The sequence below is a fragment of the Pinus tabuliformis genome, chromosome 7 (genome assembly GCF_031772625.1).
Source record: "Pinus tabuliformis cultivar Carrire ecotype Pingquan chromosome 7, CPIR1, whole genome shotgun sequence".
NCBI lineage: Eukaryota > Viridiplantae > Streptophyta > Pinopsida > Pinales > Pinaceae > Pinus > Pinus tabuliformis.
Window position 1 is genome coordinate 13,951,152 of NC_142293.1, and position 27,436 is coordinate 13,978,587.

General features: G+C 39.2%; 1 protein-coding gene across 4 annotated transcripts in view; it reads left to right on the forward strand.

Annotated features, from left to right (window-relative positions):
• Window positions 1–27,436, forward strand: part of LOC149244898 (NEDD8-activating enzyme E1 regulatory subunit AXR1-like) — a 303,335-nt gene that overhangs the window by 103,918 nt on the left and 171,981 nt on the right. For all 4 annotated transcript variants that reach the window (XM_089457594.1, XM_089457593.1, XM_089457592.1 and 1 more), the window contains 4 exons: window positions 2,541–2,651; window positions 2,780–2,859; window positions 3,028–3,175; window positions 3,278–3,371. In XM_089457594.1, coding sequence (XP_089313720.1) covers window positions 2,541–2,651; window positions 2,780–2,859; window positions 3,028–3,175; window positions 3,278–3,371 — 433 coding nt within the window. The remainder of the gene's footprint in view (window positions 1–2,540; window positions 2,652–2,779; window positions 2,860–3,027; window positions 3,176–3,277; window positions 3,372–27,436) is intronic.

Genomic DNA, 27,436 nt, shown 5'->3' on the forward strand with positions numbered 1-27,436 from the left:
ATGAAGAAGACGTCATAGCCTTTGCCTTGAAGTTGCGACATGTAAAGTAAATTCATCCCCAATTCTGGTACATGCGGCAACACATTGGTCGCACAGAACTGCTCTCCCGATTCTGTTTGAAAAACTATGGTACCCCTCCCTACTAGTGTACACTTTTCCTTGTTCCCCATGGTGATCTGAAAGTTCATCTTCTCCTCCCTATAATCTGAGAAACATTCTCGGATTCCCGTCATATGCCAAGAGGCTCCACTATCTATATACCATATCTCTGATGATGCAGAACTAGTCATACAAGCCACTTCTTCTTCCAGCCTAGAAGTCAACACAGAGAAATCGAAATCACTTTCTCTTCTGCAAATTTCTGAAAATCTGTGTGAGTCTCCTGACGTAGATGCCTCTGCATCATGGTCTCGACCCATAATTGAGTTTCCCTTCCTGTCTCTGATTACTTGATCTGCTCTGATACCATTTGAAATTCTATCACTGCAGCAACTGATTTACTTTACCTACTTATTTTCCAATAACTTATTTATGAAATTCCTTCAATAAACATTAAAATAAATTCTGCTGCAGATATCACACCATAATACAAAAACAAACACATGCACAAGAATCAACACATCGACATAGATATTTTGGACAACAGTCCCCGGAAAAACCCAATGTGGGAAAACTGGTGCAGCGAGGGAGGATTTTATTATTCAGCAATTCTTCAGTACAATAGGGTGCCAAACTGGCTTACCCAACTAAGAAAAAATTCTCCAGCACTTCTCCCAGTCTTAGTGTCAGCCTGGCTGACCTCTGCGTAGCTTCCAGACGCTCTGTGTCAGCCCCTGCCTCTCTGCGTCAGCACTAGGCCTCTCTGTGTCACCCACGCAAGCCCTCCAGTGACTTCGCAGTCTGCTGTCGCCTCTCCAACCTTTGAGCTGGTCTTTTGGTGCTGCTCCCGACTCCCTGTTCAGTACTTGCTACCTCCTGCTGCTCTCCAGACCACTAGTTCATATTTCTCAGCTAATCTCGCTCCAGAAAATCGAACTCACTGGTCTCCCTCAGTGTTTTCTCCAACTGACCCTCAAGCCTCTTCTTACACTTTTCACAATGGTCCGTCAACGGCTGAGATTAAATCTCTAATCAACGGCTAATATTAGATTTGGCTTGCTCCATGACTTTTGGACCCTTCTAACCGAGTTTTATATTAATACCCATTAATATTTTATTTTTTCCTAAGTTTAGACTAAGGAACTTCATTAAAAATATTAATTATTTTAATATCTCCCAAACCGGTTAAAATATGCCCAAACCATTTCTGGGTCTTGGAGATCTCATGTGCTTTAGCCTCTCCACCAATTTTCATCGCTGGAGCACATCCGATGCCACCCCAAATCAACACCCTAAAACCTAAGTATATAAACCCATCACTTTATACTTGGTTTGACAAACCCTTTGACACTTTATAAACTCCAAACAAACACAGAAGGAAATCTCAGTGATTATTTGCTAGTGCTGGGTTGACATTTTGTTGCTAGCCATTCATTTGGTTGCTGAAAACTCATAACAGTGGATTCACAACATCTTTTTGTTGGACTTGGCTCTGAGCAATGATTAGTATGTATTATCATTCATGTATGTATTTAGGGGCTCATTTGGGGGTGTTAAATTTTTTCTAACACAAAGCACTTCATGATGTCGAGGGACAGCCTGATTGTTAGGCTTCCAGACACATGGTGTGATTGGATTGGATTTATGCTCTTTGCATTCCTCTGGGCCAGCTTAGAGTAGGTTCGCACAAACTTATTGTGGAGGTTGGGCACCAGCTTGACTGGCTGGGCAACATCTACCAGTTGGTGCCATCCTGGGGAGGTTGAGATAGTGGACTTGATATTTTGGTTCCCATCTGTTATGAGATCCCAGGGGGATTCCATTGTCTATCTAGGGGATCATAGATTAATGACTTACTCTATGCAGATAATCCCAAATAAGATATCTCATATGTTGTTCTATGCCTTATGTACCTTACTCTCCCTTGAAATTTTTGTGGGGGTGTCTAGATGTATTGGGTGCGTGTCTCTGTGTACTGGCGACTTGGTGTGACATAGATTTGTATGTTAATCTGTGGAAAACAACACTCTCTTTTGACATGCCAAACAAAGGTAATGGCTTTACGAAGACATTGTATGCTTAATTAAGGTCATAACCACATAGCATCTATGATTAATGGCTAGTTAAGCTCTAATTGCATGGCTATGTGGTGTCTTTATCATGTCTCATTAGCCTTGAGCTAGGATGGCATATTAGAGTCCAAGTTATTTGTCCTGTGTAGCTTCATCAATACATAAGTTGTGGAAATATGTAATTCCTTTTTGTGTTGTAGGTTGCACACAAATCTCTTCTGGGGTAAGTGGGGTGCCCTTCCAAATTATTTCCTCTTGAAATAATACTGCTATCTTTTTAATGAAAAATCTCTGTTTTTTTTCAAATGCTCTTTTCTTGTTTTTGTTTTATTTTGAGCATAACATTGTTTTTTTTTGTTAATTCTGCAGCTTGTAGAGAATGTGGTTTTGAAGCTCGATAGAATTTGCAGACAGCAGAATGTGATACTTGTAATTGCACGCGCATATGGACTCACTGGGTTAGTCCGAATTAGTTTGAAGGTGATGTGATTGTGATTTGAATCATGGTCTCATATTGATTAACTGGTCATATTTTTCTTTTGATAAAGGTACTATGACAGTGCAACATTTTTAACCTTTTAGCAAATGCTAATATATTGTCCTTACAGGAGCATGATGTGGTTGAGTCCAAGCCAGAGCACTATCGTGATGATCTTAAGCTTCATAAGCCATGGCCGGAACTCAAGAGGTGTGTTGGTTTTCAAGTTACTGAGACATTTGCATCTCTCAATTTTAGATAAACACACTGTAGATACAATAGTGATGTTGAAATGGGTTTCCTTCATTTCCTTAGAAGATAGCTACGAATCATAAATATTTCAAGTTTCAACCAATTTACTGGTTGAAATTGGTTCAGGTATGTAGACGATTTTGATATTGACACCGAGGATTCTGTAATACACAAAAATATTCCATATGTTGTCCTTTTGATAAAGTTGGCTGAAGAGTGGAGAAACATGCATAATGACATGCTACCATCAACCAAAGATGAGAACCAATTTAGGGTGAGTAGATAACTGCACTTTTTGGATTCTGTCTTTATCATGTTTTGTCAGTCTCAGTTACTTGGTTTCATCGTATGTATGTCGACTTTCTTGTGTTTCTAGGCTCTTGTAAGAAGCAAGAGGCGTTCAAATGATGAGGAAAATTACAAAGAAGCTTTGTCTGCTTCAGCCAAACTCTTGGACCCTCCAGGAATAAGTAAGTTTTCTTAGATTTTAATGTGGCATCTATTGTAATGGCACGTGACACCTTCCATCTTCTGATAACTGAACCCTTAAAAGTAAAACACAATGCGCAAGATCCCCCTGCTCCTAAATAAGCAAAGATGGACAAGATCAGATAATTTTTGTTATTGTGCAGATGACCCTGGAAGTAGGTCAGTGGGCTGCCAAATATATTGATGTTGATACAAAGCAGGAGCTCAAAATCAACTGCTATAAAAAGCAAGATTCATAAAGCAATGTGCTAATCTAAGCTAAAGCATTAGAACTGAAGCTCCAGAAGCGGAGAGCAGCTCTGAAAGAAGGATGTATAATGTGTAGTGCCCAAAAGTCAAGCGTATCAATATCCACTAGACTTATCTCCTTTAACATCCAAGCCTGACTGGGAAATAAACTGAAGATAGAATATTCTTGTAATATATGATAAATTTATAAAAAAAATAAGAGTTGTAAATATTTAAGCTGTACATTTGTTTACACAATTGAGAACATAAGAATGCTAGTTTAGATTCAGCTTCCATTTTCACTGTCTTCATCTTGATTTTCCTCATAAGTAGATACGATGCACTCATAATTTCCCACAGATGCTGCTAGAGGCCCGTTACCGCTCAAACTAGCGGAGGACCTAAGGGGAATCCCTAAAGGGCAAATGCAAGGGCAACAAATGGAGTCTTAGTCCACTGTCACCTCAGCCAAGGATCCTTTCTATTTACGGACTTTCATCGACGGGAGGAGACCCGATATGTATGGAGTCATTGATGAATGATAAATCAATGGATATGAGTGATCCAAACCCTTTCCGAGAAGGTTATTAAAGGATGGAGTTTGCTTGATTCCAAGCAAGGTACGATGTGCTTTTAGGAAAAGGAAAGGGATTTTGGGTGTTAGGTGTATGAGAATAGGCTTTGAAAGAAGTTTCCCACACCCTAAATCCTTGTTAAAATTGGTATCTTGGGTGGTTCTTTGAAGAATGGTCCTTTCAAGGAGCAAGACAACACGGGGCCAAGTGGCCCCTGCCCAAGGTATGAGGAAAGCATGAAATAATCAATGATCTTCTTACTGTGGGAAGGATCAAAGAAAGTATTTCAGTCAATGATGTTGCTTTGACCCTGGGAAGTGCTAGCCATGGGGATGGTAGGACAAGTTTTGGTCCTGAAGCTTGGCTTTTCTCCCAATTCCACAGTTGGAATGTCTTCAAATCTCGAGGAAGGCTAGAGGAAAGGCCGATGCAAGGAGACCCTAGGAGGTCAATTTTTTTTTAGTGGCTAGCTTGTCGGGAAATTAATACCCTAGGCACCCTAATGTGGCTAGACTTGGGAGAAGGTGAAAGAATTGGAGTTTTGGTGACCACCCTTGGTGATCAATCCCTTAATACTTGGGAGAATGGAGTCTATGCTGATTATGTGTAAGGTTTCTTGGTTCCCAGTCAAGGAATCTTCACAAACCCTCCAGGTTAGGTGGAAGCAATCTTGCAGCTTTTATATTTCAAATGTACAGGAGGAATGGCTTGTCTAGGTCAAATTTACTCCTAGGAGATTTCACTCACACCACATGGCCCATACGATGGGGAGAAAGTTTTAATAGAGATGATTCCACAATATTAAGCAATAATTTGCATGCAACAATTAACCCTAAAACAACGAAAATCCCAATCCATCATATATGACAAAAGTAACAAGAATAACATCAAAATTTTGTACTTCCATGCAATAGAGTATATCCAACCATTCACAAATGACAATAAAGAAGCTCCAAGAGAAGATAGACCAATAACCATGCATCAAAACTCATCAATAAATGCTCCAATTTGCCCTCCAGCAAAAGTGCGGAATTCTCTAAGGAAGAGAGAGATCCAATCCAAAGTGATGATGAGAAATGATCTCACCTCAGTTGTATTTATATACACTTAAAGAGTTCGAATTAGCCTCTTTGGCCTACATAAGCCCCAAAAATAAAATAATGTGCTAATAATATAACCTTTTGGTGACAAGCCCACCAAACTAGCTCACAAATGAAAAAGTAAGCCTCTCAAGAAGTCAAATAATAATCTATGCATGTCATAGGGCCCTCTACGAGGTTTAATGAGGTCCATGGGTGTCACAATGAAGAATATGACCCTCAAAAGCAGTGGACAAGGGGTGGACCCCTTGTAATAACCTGTGGTGCTCCAAATGATTGTGGGGGCACACAAGTGTCCTCATGGGTCTCCAAACAAATAGAAGATGCCTGTAGGTTGCCCTTAAGGGCTAGGATGATAATGTAAGAGATGCCACATCATCGTAGAAGTCTTGGATCACCTGCCAAGTGTATGGTGTAATTCTGGGGCTAGCTGGGAATGATGGATCAGGTGCATCCTCCTCGTCCAATAAGTGAATCACGAGCAATCTCTAAACGAATGTGGGGATCCATGAAGTGCAATCTACTGCTATGGAGACCCATGGCTTTCAACACCCACCCTATATGTGCCAATGTAGCCCTCTGGAGGATTAGGATCTCGTATAGGGAGACCAAACCCTAAATGGAAACCATCTACAATCCTGCATAAGATTCAATGCATCCCCTAGGCTTCTAGTACACCAAGTCATTAGAGAAATCGAGTAAATGAGCTTACGTAATCATGGACCACAGGTGGGTACTTCATAATGGCCTGCCCTTCCATAATGGGCTTCGGATGTGCCAATGTCTTCTAAACTCCCAATGGGGTTAACCAAATACCATATTAGGTGGTTTTTGCTTCTAAAGTGGGTAATATAGTCAATGTACATCCGTCAAAAGGTGGTGGCATGTGGTAGATAGGTGAATGAAGTAGGGAATGAGAAGGGGGCAACCCTGGGTCACATGCTGGGGCACAAGGGTAGCTAATAAGAGGGAAGTTCACACTTGGGTTTATAATGTGTATGAGGGAGAAATCATGGTACATGAGGTGCCCCGACCTTGATTTTTCAACCCTTCTTTATATGCCTTTTGCCATTTTATTATTTTCTTTGATTAACTGTTCAGGGCTCAAGGGTTTAGAGCATGATGTATAAGATATAACAGTGAATTCCCCCCTTCAAGGTGGGGCGTTTCATCCCGCACCAGGGGTTGGGACAATCACGGGTTCCTATATGATGAGGAAGGGTCATAGAAACTATTGGAGCCTTGGTGATGGCCATGATGATCGGGTAGAGCTCATGTATTGGCTTTTGCCCATGTGTCAAATGTTTTTGTCTCGACCATCTTTTGCATTTTGTGGTACTTTTCTTGTTGAATGTGGCCATATATGCTTTTAACTTTTTTTTTCGCTGCATCAACCTCTGGGCTTCATTCTAAGCCACGACCCAAGTTGTGGGCAAGGGGAATGGACGAGTTGACCCTATGTGGACCTGATGGAGGAATGTGGACCAAGGTGGCAGAAATGATGGATGGGGTAGTAATGAGTTGAAAGAGGGTCATATAAGCGGATAAGGGAGCGGGACCATGCAACCAAAATCAGGGTTTCTTGTGAATTTCCATCCATGAAACCAAATGGTCAGTAAAAGAGATCCCACGGGACTAGTATCCAAGGTTAATTCCTAAAAGGTGTCTAGGGGACAAAAGCACAGACCCAACCCATTCTTTTCGCTGAATCCCCCTATTAGTCCATGCCCAGAAGTGTCCATGATAAGCAAACTACAAAACTCAATTTTGTTAAAATTTGGGTACCAGAGGACAAGTGGTTCCCTAAGGCTTTGATCTTTGTCTAGGAAAAATTGTCCAAATCTATTTTTTACTTTTCTCCTAAAGTGACTTTATAAGTGGTAAAGTCAATTTAATTTAAAAGTGACTTTATAAGTGGGAAAGTTACATTCTAATTTAAAAGTGACTTTATAAGTGGGAAAGTTACATTTTAATTTAAAGGTGACTATATTAAAGTTAATGAAGAATTAGAAAGTGAAAAAAGTGACTATGGAAATAAAAGGTTAAGTGGGTGAGTTAAAAATAGAAAATGAGAATTAAATGCACATTTATTCTCATCCCAAGATCTAAATGAATCTCAACCATTAGATCTTAGGGTAACCCAAGAGGTCATTTAGAGAATAAAAGGAGAAGAGGAGGAAAAGATCATTCATTATTTCATGAGCATTTGAGAGAAAGAGAAGGAAGAGCAAAGAGAAAATTTCTGAGCAGTAAGGAAGTGAAGGAGAGCAGCAAGAAAACATTTCAACAAATTTGGGCAACAACATTTATTAGCACGCATCCCAAGGTAAAATCGTACAGTAGGAGAAAGACACAAAAATCGAGGAAGAGGGACAACATCAAGGACACAAATTTTGAGGCAGATTTGGGCACGAATTTCGAGGTAACCGTATTTCGAGGAAATCTCTAAATTTGTGTTTTCAGAAAAATATTGTCATTTCCAGATTTTAGAATTTTTATCATGCTTGGATTTAAAACTAAATGCATGGAGTGATAAGGAAAACTGATAACTAGAGTGGGGGTTGAAATTTCTTCAAATTTCAAAATGACAAGGCATTCCATTAGATTCAGGAGGCCCACCTTCAAACATATGATCATGGTAAATGGGCGAGGGACCACATGGCTGGCTCAGGTGGCGGAGAAATGGCATAATGAGCCGATTGAGGACCATCTTGGAGAACAATTTTCTCGTAGGGATATTACCCACAAAATGGTGGGTAACATCTGGCTCCAACTAAGATGTGATCTCTTGAAGAAGTGGGCGAAGCTATCCGAATGAGAGGTCACGAGAACTGCGACAATCTCTTGGTTACCGTAGATTTGTCACATGCACATATAATAGATGAAAAAAACACGAGGCAACATGTTTTCACGACATCTCATGATTGCACATGCTAATATGTTAGGCCATAAAATCAACAAAAATATAAATATGTGCAAATTTTAATCCAAGTGTAGCTGATCTACCATGAGAAATACCATATGACGTTATTTCTAATGAAAAAATGAACAAGCAATGCATCCTACCCTAACATGGATATAGTAAGGTTAATACTAAGTGTAATCATAAAGCCAATGCAACCAACATATCGTCACTTCAATATACATATGCCTGCCAGTATGATTACTCATGTAGGAGCCCCCAAATCGAATGTGGACATAGTCATATAGTGGATGAAGCGGGTGGGAGGTGTGAAAAATATGATCTCCATTCGAGGTAAAGGGAAGTCCTAGGAGAAAGAAAACGGGTCAATTTAGAGGTTCCGGGCTTTCCTTCTAGGTACAAAATGGTGGGATGAATGATCACTCTCGAGAACTCCTTATGACGATCATTATTTGTAATATCATGTTTTGAGGATGTCACACAGTTGTGATGAGAGGGGAACGAAGGGTGAGAGAAAGAAGGAATGCAACAAATTGGTCTCTCAATGTGATGGTCACATCGAAGAGGGGAGGTTGTAGAGTGATCATAATCTTGAGGATGGGTCGAAGAGGATAAAGTTTATAGAATGAAGGGTTCTTTTTTGACACCATATTCAAAAAGGGGAAAAGGGGCATGATCACTCGAGGTCATATCAAAAGAGATGAGGGAATTGGTTAAGGAAGGCTCAAGGTGGTGAACAAGCAGAATTTAACGACCAAAAGTCGTATATGCAGCGAAAATATTTAAAATACTTCATAGACAAAGACATCCATTGTAGGATAGTAATTGTAAATTGTATAAATAATAATTGTTGTAGGATGATACGCATGAGAATGAGAGTCCTGTATATAGCGCCAAATAAGTACCCTTTCACGAAGAGTCATGTTAGTAGAGACATGCCTCTTTGTTTAACTAATTACTATTTAATTATATATTATTATGATTATTATTTATTATCTATTTTTACATAATTTATGTTAATAACATTGCCTTCCCCTTCAAAAAGCTTTGTCCTCAAAGCTTGTTGATGAAAGGGGCTTGATCTCTTTGTTTGCTACGAGTGTCTCCTCATCTCAAGACAATCATCTTTGTCGATACAAGTTGGTATGATGCTTGGAGAGATACTAGAACGGATTGGACCATCCTAGATTGATCTTCTGCAGAATCAAATTTTGTGATGAATCGTTATTGTGAGACTGGACTATGCATACTTCAGTATTCCTGGAAACATAAACTTGTCGTTTATTTCTGAGTGATATTGGTACTTATATTGATTGGAAAGTATGATTTTGTGATTCGAATGTCGATACATAGTTCTTTTGGTTGGACTTGTTGTCGCACATAATATCTAGGGACTGCGACAACGACTCAGATCGAGGGCTGTCACACTAATTCCCAATCACTTCATTCAAGTTGTCTCTCTATAGCAGACTAAGGGGGGTAGTCCTCATAGAAATGGGATGAATGAAAACTAGTTAGGAACCAACTAGTTCGGTAGACACAACTATACAATCAATACTCGTTTAGATTGCGCAAGATTTCGAAGGATCCAATTTGATTTGAGGAAAATGATACCAGTGCCTTGTGGAGTCAACTATCTTGTGGAGGAAATAAAGTCCAAGTAAAGGATGAGAAACTGCTGCTGAATGATTCGATTGTCTTATATGCAGATGCAAAACTTAAAGCTATGTGAAATGCAGGAACTTGGTTAATTTTAGTTAAATGAGGGCCTAAAATATGAATTATTTTGAGTTATGCTGAGTGTTGTTTAACTTAAGGCTCAGAAAAATGATGATCGTAATGTGAAAACAAGTACTTATACCAGTAGTGTGAAATGTAAAATCTGCACAAGTAATTACTGAAATGTACAACATGACTGAAATGTATAATGCTGGAAATAAAACACTTTAAATTCATAAATCTATTTGCATGAGGTGCTCAATCAAAGACATTAGATGCATAAGTAAAACTAGATTAGTCCTACTTGCATGAGCATGTAAAAACAAATGTATTTCAGAAATTAAACTAAGTGTTTAAACTCAGATTGCATCAATGAAATATCAGTCTAGTAATCTGCTCTTGAATCAAATGTTAATGCCAACAATATATATTAAATCAGTAGTCCTATAGCCATGTAGTATTCAGTTTTTTCCATGTATAACAACAAAAACTTCACATGACAAACTAATTACTAACAATTCAGAAAATTTTTGAGTTTAATTATTTCTAATCTATTGATGTATTTGATCTAAAAACTCAGAAATAAATTACTAAACAACGATGAAATAATATTCAAAAAATGGCATGCAAAAGTTTTTGAAAGTAATTATATATATGCAATTGTACAACAATAAAAAACATGTAAATTAAATTTGCTGCTAAACTCCAACTAATTGCAAATCTATGCCGGTATTAGCTTTGCTTTCAAAATGAAATGAGGAAATGTTAGAGGGTGTGCACCAGTCAACCCTTAGGGGTTTGAAGACACTTGGAGGTATGCTGCTCGAATCACTGGAAATCCTCCAATCCCAAATGTCAAATTCAGAGAATTTTGAGAGAATTTTGTTAAATTTTTTTGGGAAACTTTAGAAAAAATCTAGTGAAAAAATTATGGTGAAGGCTGCAAAGATGGGAGGCCAGGCTGCAAAGATGGGAGGCCTGCGGGAGGAATGATAGAGGCCGACAATGAGGCTAAAGATGGCCAACGCTGGGCCTCAAGGCCCTAAAAGAGATTTGCCCATGATCCTTCTGAAATTTCTCCTCAACCTGCAAACAAAATGGAGATGACCTTTGGGGCTCAGATCTCTCTCCGGAATCCACAAAAATCACTTGCAATTTTCAGATTTGTTCCTGCACAAACAAAAGATAGAAAACCCCAAAGCATGTATAAACAAAATATGAAATAACCAAAACCCCAATGAATTAAAAATTTGGTATTTACAAATTTACAATAATATTCTACAGATCTAACAGATCTGTAGATCAAAGCCCTCTATTAGCGAGATTTAAACAATTTTTGCACAAATTTAGAAATAAATTTGAAATTTTAAAGATGCACAAACCCAAGAAAAAACTCCGCAAATAAAATGTTTTGTAAGATGACTTCAAAAATTAAAAACAACGGGTTCTTTCGATTCTGTAATCTAAGAGTCTGTTGATCTAGATGAAGATTTCCCCAAACGCCCAAATCTTGAATGATAACTTTTGCACACTTAGATCTGATTGTTAGATTAATAGAGATTCAAAATAATCATAAAATCATCAAGAAATAGAGATACCTACTACTATCAAACCAAAATGATATTTAAAAAACCCAAAAATCTGTGCAAGATACCTGTGCATAGATCAATCCTCAAAGGCTATTAACCAACAAATGCAAATAAAAACAATAGAGTATTAAGAACACTATTACCACATAAATCTGAAAGAGGAACACCACAGTTTGGAACCCCAAAGTTTTTGTATTTTATTAACTAGAAAAAGTTACAGAGTTTTCTTAGAGCAAGTACACGATTCAATAATCGGATTCAAATAATGGAGAGAGGCCTTTAATTTATAGAACATTCTCCAACGGCTAGTTCACTTGATCCCCGTCAAAACAATCTCAACCGTTGATGAAGATCAAATGATTTTTTAATCATCACCATTGAAATAAAATTACTTTTTGAAGAAATTCGAATTTCACTTTTAATTAAGTCAAACATGATTATTTGGAGTTAATTGCCGCAAAATGTTGACTTTGACTTAACTACTATGGCCCAAGGATTCAAAATATCTTGAAATTTTCAAGATTACTTTGGCTAGGGACTTCCAAAAATTAAAAACTTTAAAAACCACGAATTTTAAATGTTGGAGAATTCAATTTTTCCGAGGACCTATATTAATTAAATTTCTGGCTTTAGCATTTTAATTTATTTTAGCCTGAACTTTTAATTAATTGACTCATGAGGGGATTATTAATTTTTCCAACCCTCTAGTATTTAGCCATGGTGTCTAACTATGAGGGACCATGCACTAAATATTTTTTACAGGAAATATTACATTTCTAACCCATGAAAGGGGAACACCTGTTCATTATAGACACTCAACATTTACCCATTTCTGCGACACAAAATATAATCTAGTAGACTAAGTGATTTGTAATAAAATAATCTAACCAAATAGTTAGAATTAAAATCACTTTTACAGAGACTCGATAAATAACACTCTGATTCATTTAAAATCCTGACGACAAAATCCACCCTAGCTTTGGGGTGAGACTGGAGGGAAAAACTTTACCGATCATCCGTGTTTAGAAACACGCATGAATCGGTGAGACTAAAAACCTTCTCGGATAGAGATCATCACTAGAAAAATAATTTTACTTAGGTTGTTACATACATTTGTCTTACTAGGATCATTTACATTACAAAATGCAGTATGGGTTTACAAAACTCTAGTGTACATATAGCTGATAATGATGAATATGTGGATCATCTGAGTGCTTGGACATGATGGAAATCTATGCGCAAAAAAATGTATAGCTACGGGGTAGTTGACATGGAGTGGTCAACAAGACTTTCCCTTATCATGTTAGTGGATGTTTCTTGATTTTCTTTAGGCGTTGTTGTTGTTGAATTGGTGACTGAATCACCATTTGGAATGTCTATCTTTGAACTGCAACTTCTACATGCGACTTCACTTCAATAGAATCTCGATTTTCCTGGATTGTGAGATTAGTGGAATCGGTGTTTGTTTCTTCTTCCCCAACTTGGACTACTACATCTAGCGATTTTGAGGATTCTTTTGCGACAATTTTTTCGAACCTATTCGTCAATGATTTCTTATCGTCCTTAAGTTTTCTAATTTGTTTGAACAGATTTTGGTTATGATTTTTGAGATGTAAGCATTCCTCATTTTTTGAGTCAACTTTATTTTGGCATTCAAGCTTCTCGTCTTTTAAACACTTATTCTAATAATTTTTTGTTAAGGTCTTTTAAGCATAAATTTTCCTCTTCTTTCTTTGATAGACTTTCGTTGAATTTTTTTTATCAAAACTTTCTTTTTCTTGTTCTTACTTGTGCTTCTTAGTTTTACACTTTTTGACTTGTGCAAGAAGTTTCTCATTGTGGTTCCTTAGATGCCAAATTTCTTCGTTGCTTTCTGTTGATTTTTCATGAAACCGATCTTGGAGATCTTTATATTTCTTTTCTGATGCTTTATTCTTTTTTTGAAGTTTTGTGATTTCTTCTTTTAATTTTTTAATTTTTGTCTGACCACTATCTTGATATTCTTCTAAAAGTAAACAATCTTCGACATTTGGGACAATGTATTGTGCAATTTTTAAAAATCGATAAGCGCTGATCTCCTGCTGCACAAAATGGACATCTGGTCCAAAATGTAGAGTTATGTATGGAATCCGTAGTTTCTCTGTTCATCTTCAAATTAGACTCTATCTTTCTTCAGTGATGAACTTTCTTTGTGTTTGTCGCTAAGCGTAGGGTTTTAAAGGTAACCTCTAATGACTTATAAATACCTTGGAATTATTATTTATTTAAGTAATCCCTTTAATTAAAACCTCAAACTCTTTTTTTTAATAATAAAATTATATATATTTAATTTTATGTTTAACTAAATATACGTTGAACAACAATCCTTAATAACCAACTCAAACGTCACGTTGTTCTTTCAAAAGGCGGCTTACTATTTGACGTCAGTTGCCAAGGCGGCTTACAATTTGACGTCGGTTGCCAATAATTGTTCATTGTTTAATGTATTTTCCAAAGGTAGACACAACTATATGTAGACAAATTATTTTGACAATGATTTAATAACCTTGGAAAACTATGTGTAGATTAAAAATAGAGTGTACAACACTTTTTTTGCACACAGACCAAAGTTTTGGTTCTAAAATGGTAAACAGAGGGTTGGCGGCTACTGCTATGGTGGCGACGGTTTTTGGAGGGAAGGCAGACTCGGCAGTGGTGCGGAGAGTGGAAGCTGATTGCGGGTGGCTACGTGGACAACGATGGAGGCAAATGTTTGTCTGTGGAGCCAAAACCTGTGCAATAACGTGAAATGGGGTTGCCGCTGACTCGAGGGCCTAGTAGTGAAACTGGTTGAATGGAGAACCTCCCACTTCGTAGCAAAACACTTGAATCTTGACGACAACAATGTTGACGGAATTTGATGGCCAAAAGCTAGGATCAGACGTGGCTCTGATATCAATGTAACAACCAAAAGTCATATACGCAGTGAAAATATTTAAAATGGTTCGTAGACAAAGACATCCATCGTAGGATAGTAATTGTAAATTGTATATTGTATAAATAATTGTTTTAGGATGATACAAATGAGAATGAGGGTCCTGTATATATAGCCAGATAAGTACCTTTTACGAAGAGTCATGTTTGTAGAGACATACCTCTTTGTTTAACTAATTATTATTTAAATATATATTATTATGATTATTATTTATTATCTATTTTTACATAATTTATGTTCATAACATGGGAAAGGTAGAGGCGAAGTATCATATTCAACGGGATTTCCCTCCCCACACTCTAAAGGCTCAAGTGATTTGAATACATGGTCATAAGGTGAGTAAGTGGGAGCCTCATTTCTTTCCTCATTATAAGCATCAATGATTGGTCTTTCTCTAAAAGGAGAATCAATCACTTCCAACTGTCCTTCTGCATGCAAGGGAAAATAATAATTCTCCTTCCCAAAGGCATCGATGGGTATGTCATCGCAAGTAATGTTTGGGATAAAGGAAAGACCAATCTCAATCTCATCTTCATTGTCAGTATCATAAATGGGAACACAATCCAATAGTTGACTGGACTTGGGACCCAATAATCTCCCATTTCTCCTTTTCAATGCGGAATAATCTCCAATGCCATTCTTCAAGGAGCTCACGGGATCACCTTCCTCAAGGTTTTCAAATGGAGTCATCAGGAGTAATACCCTCGAGAAAGGTAAGGTCATTCTCAGGCTTACTTTCCATAACTTCATTCTCCTCAACACGTGCTCTCAAAATCATCCTTTTCGTCCTGCAGCCCCAACAAGGACTCATCTTCGTGCTCATCATCGAGACCCTCAAGGTCATCTTCATCTTGGTTGGTTGACAAGTGAGATCTCTCTTCTCTTGAAGAATAATGGCTAATGTATTTGTTACATGATTCTGGTAGTATGTTTCTAGGAGGAGAACATTAGTAGGGTTCTCTTTATATTCAAATTTCATCTTATGAAGCTTTACTTCTTCATCATATAAGCAAGAGAAAACTTCATTAGATTTATATTCCCTTACTACTTCCCTGCATGACATAATATATTCTTCCATTCTTTCTTGCGTGACTTGGAGGCTAGCGGGATCCAATTCTTCGACATCTTAAGAGGAGGAATTCTCTTTCACCTTGTTATTGATGAGGTTGCCCAAAAAATTCACAACGCAAGTTACATGAGCAAGGTCAAGGGGATGACTAGGATCCTCTTCATAAGAACACCTTACTATGTCAAGTTGTACTTCTTGTGACCTATTAAACATGAGCATGAGTTCCATATCCATGCTTTCCAACAGATGTTGAAAATTTTCTTTATATTCCACAACTTTCCTTTGCAGCTCTTGAATCTCTTGATTATTGAGTTTTTCAAATATAGGACCAAGAGAAATCTCCATTTTCTATGATTTTGCATGTTAAGATTATAATGGAGTCGCCACGGTGAATTAAAGTGCTTCGATAGATGCTTGCTTCACCCTACAAGCAATAACTTTAAAGTTTAATGACGAACTAGGACTTTGTTCTTCCAATGGAGTCGCCAATTATATGTTGATATGTCATATGAGGAACAAAACACACGTCTCGTGTCCCCGACAATGGCCTTAAAAGGTTACCACTCAAACTAGCAGAGGACCTAAGGAGAATCCCTAAAGGGCAAATGCTAGGGCAAGGGCAACAAATGAGGTCTTAGCCGGCTCCCTTCTTTTTACGAACTTTCACTGACGGGAGGAGACTCGATATGTATTGAGTCACCGATGAATGATAAATCAATGGATATGAGTGACCCAGACCCTTTCCGGGAAGGTTATTGAAGGATAGAGCTTGTTTGCTTTCCAAGCAAGGTACTATGTGCTTTTGGGGAAACGGAAAGGATTTTGGGGGTTAGATGTATGAGAATAGGCTTTGAAAGGAGTTTCCCACACGCCAAATCCTTGTTAAAATTGGTATCTCGGATGGTTCTTTGAAGAATGGTCCTTTGAAGGAGCGGGACCACACGGGGCCCAGTGCAGGTATGAGGAAAGTATGAAATAATCAATGATTTTCTTACCCTAGACAAGGTGGGAAGGATCAAAGAAAGTATTTCACTCAATGATGTTGCTTTGACCTTGGAAAGTGCTAGCCTTGGGGATGGCAGGGCAAGTTTTGGTCCTGGAGCTAGGGCTTGGCTTTTCTCCCAACTCCACCATCGGAATGTCTTCGAATTTGGAGGAAGGCTAGAGGAAAGGCCAGCGCAGGAGACCCTAGGAGATCAAATTTTTTCAGTGGCTAGCTTGTCGAGAAATTGATGCCATAGGCACCCCAATATGGCTAGACTTGGGAGAAGGTGAAATAATAGGAGTTTTAGTGACCACCCTTGGTAGATGAATGTCTTAATACTTGGGAGAATGGAGTATATGTTGATTATGTGTAAGGTTTCTTGGTTCCCAGTCAAGGAGGCCTCAAAATTACTTCACAAACCCTCCATGTCAAGTGAAAGCAATCTTGCAGCTTTATACTTCAAATGTACAAGAGGAATGGCTTGTCAAAGTCAACTTTTACCCCTAGGAGATATCACTCACACCACATGGCCCATACGATGGGGAGAACGTTATAATAGAGACAATTCCACAATATTAAGCAATAATTTGCATGCAACAATTAACCCTAAAACAACGAAAATCCCAATCCAGCATATATGACAAATGTAATAAGAATAACATCAAAATTTCGTACTTACATGCAGTAGAGTATATCCAACCATTCACAAATTACAATAAAGAAGCTCCAAGAGAAGATAGACCAATAACCATACATCAAAATTCATCCATAAATGCTCCAATTCATTCTCCAACAAAGGTGCAAAATTCTCTAAAGAAGAGAGAGATCCAATCCAAAGTGATAATGAGAAATGATCTCACCTCACTTGTATTTATACACACCTAAGGAGTTTGAATTAGCCTTCTTGGCCTACATAAGCCCCAAAAATAAAATAATGTGCTAATAATACAACCTTTTGGTGACAAGCCCACCAAAGTAGCTCAACAATGAAAAAGTAAGCCTCTCAAGAGGTCAAATAATAATCTATGCATGTCGTAGGGCCCTCTAAGAGGCTTAATGAGGTCCATGGGTGCCACAATGATGAATAGGACCCTCAAAAGCAGTGGACAAGGGGTTGGCCCTTTGTAGTAACCTATGGTGCTCCAAATGAGGTGGGGGCACACAAGTGTCCTCATAGGACTCCAAACAAATCGAAGATGCCTGTAGGTTGCCCTCAAGGGCTAGGGTGATAATGTAGGAGATGCCACATCATTGTAGAAGCCCTGGATCACTTGCCAAGTGTATGGTGTAGCTCTGGGGCCAACTGGGCATGATGGATCAGGTGCATCCTCCTCGTCCAATAAGTGAACCACGAGCAATCTCTGAACAACTGTGGGGATCCATGAAGTGCAATCTGCTGTTGTGGAGGCCTATGGCTCTCAACGCCTACCCTATATGTGCCAATGTAGCCCTCTGGAGGATTAGGACCTCGTATAGGGAGATCGAACCCCAAATGGAAACCATCTGCAATCTTGCATAAGATCCAATGCGTCCCCTAGGCTTCTAGTACAACAAGTCATTAGGGAAATTGAGTAAATGAGCTTACCTATTCATGGACCACAGGTGGGGACTTCATAATGCCCTGTGCTTCCATAGTGGGTTTCGGGATTTGGTAATGTCTCCTAAACTCCCAATTGGGTTAACCAAGTACCCTATTAGGTGGTTTCTGATTCCAAAGGGGGTAATATAGTCGACGTACATCCGTCAAAAGGTGGTGGCATGTGGTAGATAGGTGAATGAAGTAGGAAATGAGACGGGGCAACCCTTGGTCACATGCTGGGGCATAAGGGTAGCTAATAAGAGGGAAGCCCGCACTTGGGTTTATAATGTGTAGGAGGGGGCATTCGTGGTACATGAGGTGCACCAACCTTGATGTCTCCACCCTTCTTTATAAGCGTTTTGCCTTTTTATGATTTTCTTTGATTAACTGCTCGGAGCTCATGTGGTTAGAGCATGATGTATAAGATATAGCGGTGAATTCCCCCCTTCAAATGGGGTGGTTCATCGCCCAACAAGGGTTGGGGCAATCATGGGTTCCTATATGATGAGGAAGGCTCGTAGAACTTGTTGGAAATATCGTGATGGCCATGATGATGGGGTAGAGCTCATGTATTGGCTTTTTCCCATGTGCTAAATGTTTCTTGTTGAATGTGGCCGTATATTCTTTTAACTTTTTTTTTAGCTGCATCAACCTCCAGGCTTCATTCCAAGCCATGACCCAAGGTGCGGGCAAGGGGAAGGGGCGAGCTGTGACCCTATGTGGACTTGATGGAGGAATGTGGACCAAGGTGGGAGAAATGATGGATGGGGTAATAATGAGTGGAAAGAGGGTAGTATAAGCGGATAAGGGAGCTGGACGACACAACCAAAATCGAGGTTTCCTGTGAAATACAATCCCTGAAACCAAATGGTCAGTAAAAGAGATCCCACTGGACTATAATCCAAGGTTAATTCTTAAAAGCAGTTTAGGGGACAGAAGCACACAAAAGCACAGACCTAGCCCATTCTTTTCGCCAAATCCCCCCATTAGTCCATGCCTAGAAGTGTCCATGATAAGCAAACTACAAAACTCAATTTCAGAATGACAAGGCATACCTTTAGATTCTGGAGGCCCACCTTCAAACATACAATCATGGTAGATGGGTGAGGGACCACATGGCTGGCTCAGGTGGCGGAGAAATGGCATAATGAGCTAGCTGATGGCTACAAGGGGCTGCTTGTTGCCAACTGAGGACCATCTTGGAGAAAAATTCTCCTAGGGATATTACCCACAAAATGGTGGGTAACAAGACCTTAACCTCATTTTGCTTGTGACTTCATCAATCTATTCATATTTTTATTTATAGTGTGTCAACCTACACATAGTATGATTCATCTACCTTGCCCTAGCTACTCATTGCACTAAAATTAACCCATAGATTTGCATGTAAACATGTAAAAGCAACACACAAATTAATCTTTGCCATGCAATCAACCAGAAAAAAGATGTGATGAGAAAGTTTTTGAAGTAATTTGGTGGAATTTTACTATTTGCTGTAGCTTAAAGAATGATAATGAAAAGATAAAAAACACTCCAAGTGGTAAATATTAACAAAATAAAAGCCTAAGAAACTTCAATAATATTGCGATGATGTATAAACAAGTTCCAAGAGTAGGAGAAAAGGCACACTCAAACTTTATATTGCATTAATTAGAAGGCTGATCACAACGTAGAGAGACAAAAATGATCTTGTGATATCCCTTGCATAGAAGACAAGAAGCTAGAAGAGGAGAAGATGAATGGAAGGGAAATGCTGCAGCTGCAGAGAAATTTCCCTTTCTACCAAATGCAACTTCCTTCTTTTAGCAATCCTTGAAGGCACATTATCCATCCAAGGAGTCCTCCTTAGCTATTGGATAGTACCAGACCATTGACCATATTCTTACAATTTGGGCCATTATTGAGGATGCACGACATCTGTGGACTTTCAGAATGCTTTTGACTCGCCCCCTGCAAGGCTATATTCTATAGACTCAGATATTTTGGTGTATTGGATACTTTGTTGACAGCTATCATGCACGTTTACGAGTCAGTTTTGGGCTGTCTACGTACAACTAATGGACTATCAAATTTTATTGAGAGTATCATTGGGTTTAAATAGGGTTGTCTTTTGCCCCCCACATTGTTTGGGATCTTCATCAAATAGCTAGAATCCTTTTTACACGAACACATCTAGTAGGGAGATTGTTACCTACTCAATCATGACTTGATATCTGTTGAAAATTGATAGCTTCAGTTGGTATTTTCGTTGGCAAAAACAAGGAGAAATTATGAATTTCTATGTTGACCAGGTTGGCCCCACTCATTGAAAGGGTATGACCCTTTGGTCAAAACCCTCCTCTTAGCACTCATATAAATTCGAGTTTGATTGACCTAATTTGGCACTTCACTCATCTCATCTATTCGATCTGAAACAAGGAGATCTATCCACCTGGGTGAAGGAGAAAAGAGGAAGAATATTTCTGTGTTGACCAACTCTCTTGACTTCTGTTTGACTAGTGTTGACTTGGGATTATTTCAATGTTACATGGGTATTGCTCCCAGCCATTAGAGAGCATGTACCCCACGTTCCCGTGCTCCTGGGGAACTTGGGAGCGGGTTAAAAATGCTCCAAAACCACCAAAAGCTTCAACGGGTACTTTGGAGCTTTTTGGGAGCTTCCCAGTAGTGTATTTTGACGTTTCGGGTACCTGTATTGATTAGTGAAAGTACCATTTGTGTATTTGCTAAGTGATACATGTTAGGTCAGGAGGCTGGACTGCATGAGCTCTGTAAGACGATAGAGACGTGGAGACGTAGCAAAGGTTTCAACAAAATATAGATAGTTCTCAGCCTTTCCTTAGCAACTTTTGTTGCAAATCTTGAAGTTCAACAATTGCAAATAACCTTGCTCTCTTGAAGCCTATCTTGAAGCTTTAATGCTAAGATTCGATGAATTACAGTGATAGTCAGAAAGAGAAAGAGTAACCTATTGGTCAGTTTCATTTTATGAATTTCCAAACTTGAATTTCGAAGTTGAATATAATATAGTGTTGCATGAAATCACATAATAATAGAGTAATAATGGCATTTTTTTTGGGTTTGGGAGCTCCGCATGTTTCTTTGCTTCTTCGTTGGGAAGGAATTTGATTGGCAAATTGTTGATTGATTAATATTTTGATTTTTTTGGCAACGTTTCAAGTTCAATCTTTTATATATTTGTTTGCAAGATGGAATTTGATTGGCATGTTTTGAACGTGTTTCAAAATTCCACATATTTCTCTACAAGATGGAATTTGATGGGCAAGTTGTCTATTACAGAGATGTAATTTATTTTCTTCATTGTCAACATTTTTGGTTAAAACAATCTAAATAAGCATTAAAATTGTAGAATTTGTTGAAAGGAGACAAATATTAGGTTTAAAATTCCTATCTTGAATATGTTAAATTCCACAAGTATTAGGTTTAAAATTCTTATCTTGTTTTGTTTGACATTAGATGTTTTTTTTCCATAATTTTCACTATATTGTTCTAATATTTAACATTGGTTGTTTTTTTTCAATTTTCCATTAGTGGTAAAGGTGTTTCATATGTTAATTGTTGTGTAAGTGGTAAAGGTGCTTTATATCGTAATTGCTTGTTTTAATTTGGTATGTACATGTAATATGTCGGGGCATTTTTTTTAGGGTTTCTGAAATAATGATGCTATGATAATGTACTTTAATATAGTGATGTAATGCTAAGTCCTTTTCACCATGTAAAAATTAACTTATAAATAAGAGTCATGTAATAATTCCAAAAAATTCAATTAAAATGTCCCACCATATTAAACCAAAAATAAAAATCAAAATATTTTAATGGTCCTCAAAAGTTTCAAATACAAGTATATCAAAATTTCTGGAGTTGTCCAATACCACCACAAGAGATTCGAGTACTAATCCAACTTTTCAAGACTTAACATGGCGTGAGTTCTATTCCTCTGCGTCTGACAACTAACTCTAGCTGAAGGTTTTGCGTGACACGCCAGCTGTGAATTACCTCAGTCCACCTTTGCATACCTAGCTTTCAATATTATTCACTTCCTCCAACACAGGTGGAACGAATTTGTGATGTGACTATCGAATGCATGTAGTTCCTTCAGACCCAATGTTTGACCGACTTCGTTACTCCACAACCCAGTCCTCGCTTCCAAACACAGAGAAATGCCACTATTTGCTTATCATAGACACAGGTGTAGTTGACCTCGCAGCTTCAAGGGAGGGTTGACTTTGTAACTCGCTATCACAAATGGGATCCAATTGAATTTGTTGTACACTGAATGGCTCTTGTTGTCACAGGAAGAGGCCTCATTGCGACAAGAAGATAGCTCGCTTCCCTCTGCTAGCATTCTTGTACCAATACCGACATCGTTGACCCTTGATTGGCTATATTTTAGCCGTTGTTGCCTTACTCAAGTGTCTTGAAGCCCTCACTGTGCCACATGATTGCCTTAATCAGGATCCGCCACTGAAATTGTAATCCCTTATAGTACTATTTTTAGGGATTTTAGTCCAATTTTCCCTAAATTGACTCAGTGGCCCTCCTATAAGTAGTGGGAAGTCAATTTAGGAGGATCATAGTCACACACACTCACACTCAAAAATTGCTCTAGCCTTGATTGCACTGGAAAATCAACACTACTAAAATTGTAATCTGTTATAGTATTATTTTTAGGGCTTTTAGTCAAATTTTCCCTAAATAGATTTAGTGGTCCTCCTATAAGTAGTGGGAAGTCGATTTAGGATGATCATAGTCACACACACTCACACTCTTTAATAGAGTGCATACTAGTTATTTTTGTCTCTTGTATTTTTAATTTATGGTATGTTCTATGCATGCTTAAGAGCAATTTACTTCCAATTTTCTTATTAGCCCAATATCAATTTTCAGAATAGCAATCACATCAACATGATAGTGAAATGCAGATAGAACATAAATATAAACAGTGGAAGACAAGCCAAGACAAGAGGACACAAGATGTGGCACCAGCCAGGGACAAACCCTAATGCTGGGAAACCTTTGATCAGTTCTTCTTATATTCTTCAATAATTTAGCAGAGAGAGATAGTACAATTACACAAATCTGTAATTTTATGATAGCTGCAACAAAACCCTAACCAGCAAAGTCAAAGCTGGTCAAACAGGTCAGAATTGACCTCAAGTCAACCTTAGTCAACTCGGTCAACAACAAGAATGTACAGCCCAAAACAGTCTGAAATGATGGTCAAATTGCAGTCAATGCGAGGACAGGTCTATGGTCAACCCTTGATAGTCAACACTGGTCAAAGGGTGGTCAAACAGAGGTCCGAAATGCTGATCAGAAATGCGGCTAGCCTAGGAGAGGCTGCCCAACCCAAACCACAGTCAAACTATCCTCCTTGCTAGTCAACGCAGCCAAAACTATCCACCTGCACCTTGGTCAACCCAAGTCAACGCTGCCCTAATCAGATCTGTGTCCTCCTTCCCACGTGTGAGAGACCTGCTCCTCCTATGCATACCCAAGCAAGCTAGGAGAGAGAAGAATGAGATGATGAGATGAGTGTGTTTATGCCACAAGGTCTCCTCCTTTTATATGCCACGTTGCAGATAAGCTGGGGGTGTAAAACAATGTTTTGCTTGCTGGTTGACCTTGACAAATTGTTAAGAATACAAATAAATTCATATCTCCATGAATAAATGTCAGAATCAGATGATCGTTAGATCAATCCTACACCTCTCGATGAGAGGAAGCCAAGAAAAATATCAGTTGCCATAAATAAGGTGACCCACATGGATTTTGGCCCTAGTTGTCAATTTTAACACTCCTTCTTAACTGGGGAGAACTCCATCTACTAATCCATTTGTCTGTCGGTACTATTTCTGCCATCAATGCACTGCTCTGTACTCTCTACTGAACTATGAAGAAGAAGTGATCGAGAATGTATCATACCATCCTCTATTTACCTGAAGTCAGTCCCAAATAAAAGAGTGTCTAATAACATTCTTACTGACCCGAAGTCTGTCCCAATGAAGAGAGTGTGTCATACCACTCTTACTGATCTGAAATCAGTTCCAAATAAAGAGAGTGTCTCATACCACTCTTACTAACTCGAAGTCGGTTCCAATTGATCCCAATTCAATATCATCCTAGCATGGGGAGTACGGTAGTTACATGATGCGTCCATCGGTACTACTGTGGTCCCTATCCTCATTTCCCTACTCATTGGCCAAATGAGAGATACTTCCCATGAGTCCCATACTGCATGGGTAGGACGTCTTGGCAGGAGAAGGATGAACCACTCATCCTGCCTACATGTCGCCACGGGGTATCACAGGGGAAGGCTGAACTACTCACTACGTACACAACGAACCCCTATGGGAAGGCTAAACCTCTCACCCTATGGTTGCTCATTGCTCCAAGAAGTACCCCAAGCCCCCCGGAGCTCCTAGAGCTCAATGTACATATCATATAGGACCCCTCATAAGAGGGTGTCTCCATGGCTCCTAGTCGTTCTCGGAAAATGAAGAATTTGACCTTTCCCAGGGGCTTCGTCAGAATGTCTACAACTTGCTCATCAGTCCCAATATGATGGAGCCTTATTGCTCGTCGTTGTATCATATCCTGGATAAAGTGGTACCTGTTATCGATGTGCTTGGAGTGACCATGAAATACAGGATTCTCTGATAAATGAATCCCACTCTGGTTGTCGCAGAGGATCACGATAGTATCCAACGTATGTCCAAACAACTCACTAAAGAGCTTCCACAACCAAATAGCTTCACATGAGGCCATACTCACAGCAATTTATTCGGCCTCATCGGTACTCAACGCCACCGACTTGTGCTACCTGCTCATCTAGGATATCGAAGCAGAACCCAAAGAGAAACAACACCCGAAGGTGCTCTTTCGGTCCGCCACACTGCCTGCCCAATCAACATCGGAATAACCATGCAACCTCACATCTTCGACAATGTATCTCAATCCATTTGTGACTGTGCCTCGAAGATATCTCAGAAGATTCTGGTCACCAATCCAATGTGAATGATGAGGCTCAACCATATATTGGCTCAACGTATTGACTGCAACACATATATCCGGACGAGAGTTCACCAAGAACATCAGTGCTCCTATGAGTTGACAATACTTAGAAGCATTTCCCAATACAGGTCTGACAACAATACCGCGTAACTTCTTGAAGTCACGGGCTTGCTGTCCACCATTCCAAATCTCTCCAATACCTTCACCACGTCTTTTCCTTGAGATAGGAAAAATTCTCCTGGCTTTTGCTAGACCTCCAACCCTAGGAAATAGTGCATCAGCCCTAGGTCCTTCATCTCAAATTCGGAAGCCAACTCCCTCATACATTTGTGAATGAGACAGTCTGCACCAGTCAGAAAGATGTCATCAACATACAACACCAGTATGAGAGGCTTATCATCTTCAACCTTAAAGTAAAGGTTCGGATCGGCTTCACTCCTAGTGAATCCCAACTTCATCAAATAGCTATCGATCCTCTCATACCAAGCTCGGGGTGCTTGCTTTAGTCCATAGAGGGCTTTCTTCAACTTGCATACATGCGATTCCCGGTTATGAATCTCAAACCCCTCGGATTTTTCCACATAGACTTCCTCTTTAATCGAATCATGCAAGAACGTGTTCTTGACATCCATCTGATGTAGGTTCCATCCTTGCGAAGCAGCAAGGGCTATGATTGAGCAGATGGTGGTGTATCGGGCAACTGGTGCAAATATCTCATCGTAATCCACACCTTCCTTTTGAGAGAAGCCTCGAGCAACAAAGCGAGCCTTGTACTTTTCAACACTCTCATCAACTCCATGCTTGAATTTGTAAAGCCATTTTGAGGTGATAACTCATTTGTCTTAGGGTCTGGGGACCACATCCTAAACATCATTCCTCATGATGGACTCGTATTCTTCATTCATAGCATCCTTCCATACTTGATGCTTCACGACCTCTTCGAACGATGTAGGCTTGTTTTGAATGATGGTGCTCATAATGTTCAAGTATCCTTGATACTTGGTCGGCTTCTTGTTTTCCCGGAAAGTCCCTCTGGGTGCAATATGTCTCTCGGCGTCTTCAAGAGTTTCCCTAAGCCATGAGGGTCTCTTCCTAGAGGAGGAGGGTTCTTGAGGTGGAGGATCAATAAGATCCATAGGTTCTTCAACATCCGACATCGTTCATCTTCTTTTTCATTTGGTTTCCTAGTGTCAGATTCTTTATCTTTCTTTGGAATAGGAATATTATCAACCTTGCTAAGACGCATATCTTCGTTAAAGGTAACATCATGACTTATCTCGACTTCCGTTTGACCAACCACATAAATTCTATGGCCCTTAGTTTTTTCGCTATAGCCCACGAAGATTCCATTCTTTCTTTCGACACCCAATTTACTTCTCTTCTCTTTCGGCACATGAAAATATACGAGACTTCCAAAAATTCTAAAATGAGAGACATCGGGTTTCTTGCCAGTGAACATTTTTTCAGGAGTCTTTGAGTCCAATGCTAGATGAGGGCATCAATTTTGAACATATACGACGGTATTCGGAACTTCGGCCCATAGAAACTTTGGAACCCTTTGATCATGGAGCATGGCACAAACAACTTCCACAATCGTACGATTCTTCCTTTCAGCCACACCATTTTGCTCAGGAGTGTATGGTGTTGTGGTCTCCCTCTTAATGCCAGCTTCTTTGCAAAAGTCATGGAACTCATTGGACTCATATTCGGTCTCATTATCAGTCCTTAATATCTTGATTCTCTTCTCAGTTTGATTTTCGATCAAGGCTTTGAAGTGACAGAACCAGGTGAACACTTCATCCTTCTTTTTCAAGAAGTAGATCCAAGTCTTGCGAGAATAATCATCTGTAAAAGTGAGATAATATAGATATCCTCCCAAAGAGTTTACGGGCATCATACCAGATATGTTGGAGTGAACCAACTACAAAATATCATAGGTCTTGCTATGGCTTGAGGGAAATGGTCCCCTTTTGAGCTTTCCTTCGGCACATCCCGGACATACACCTTCATGATCTACTTTGAACTCGAGCATCCCTGTCACCATGTGTTTCACATCGGGTAGAGCCTTATAATGAACGTGGGCAAACCTCCGGTGCCATAGTTCAGATTGTAGAAATGTGTCACAAGACATGACCCCCAATGGACTTCCTCCAACTTGATATAAAGAGTCAACCCAGAACCCAAGAGTAAAAGCATCTTTAAAATTCTTTTTCCAAACACGTACCTTGCCATCGATGAATGCCATCTTGTAGCTTTTGTCTTCCATTGCC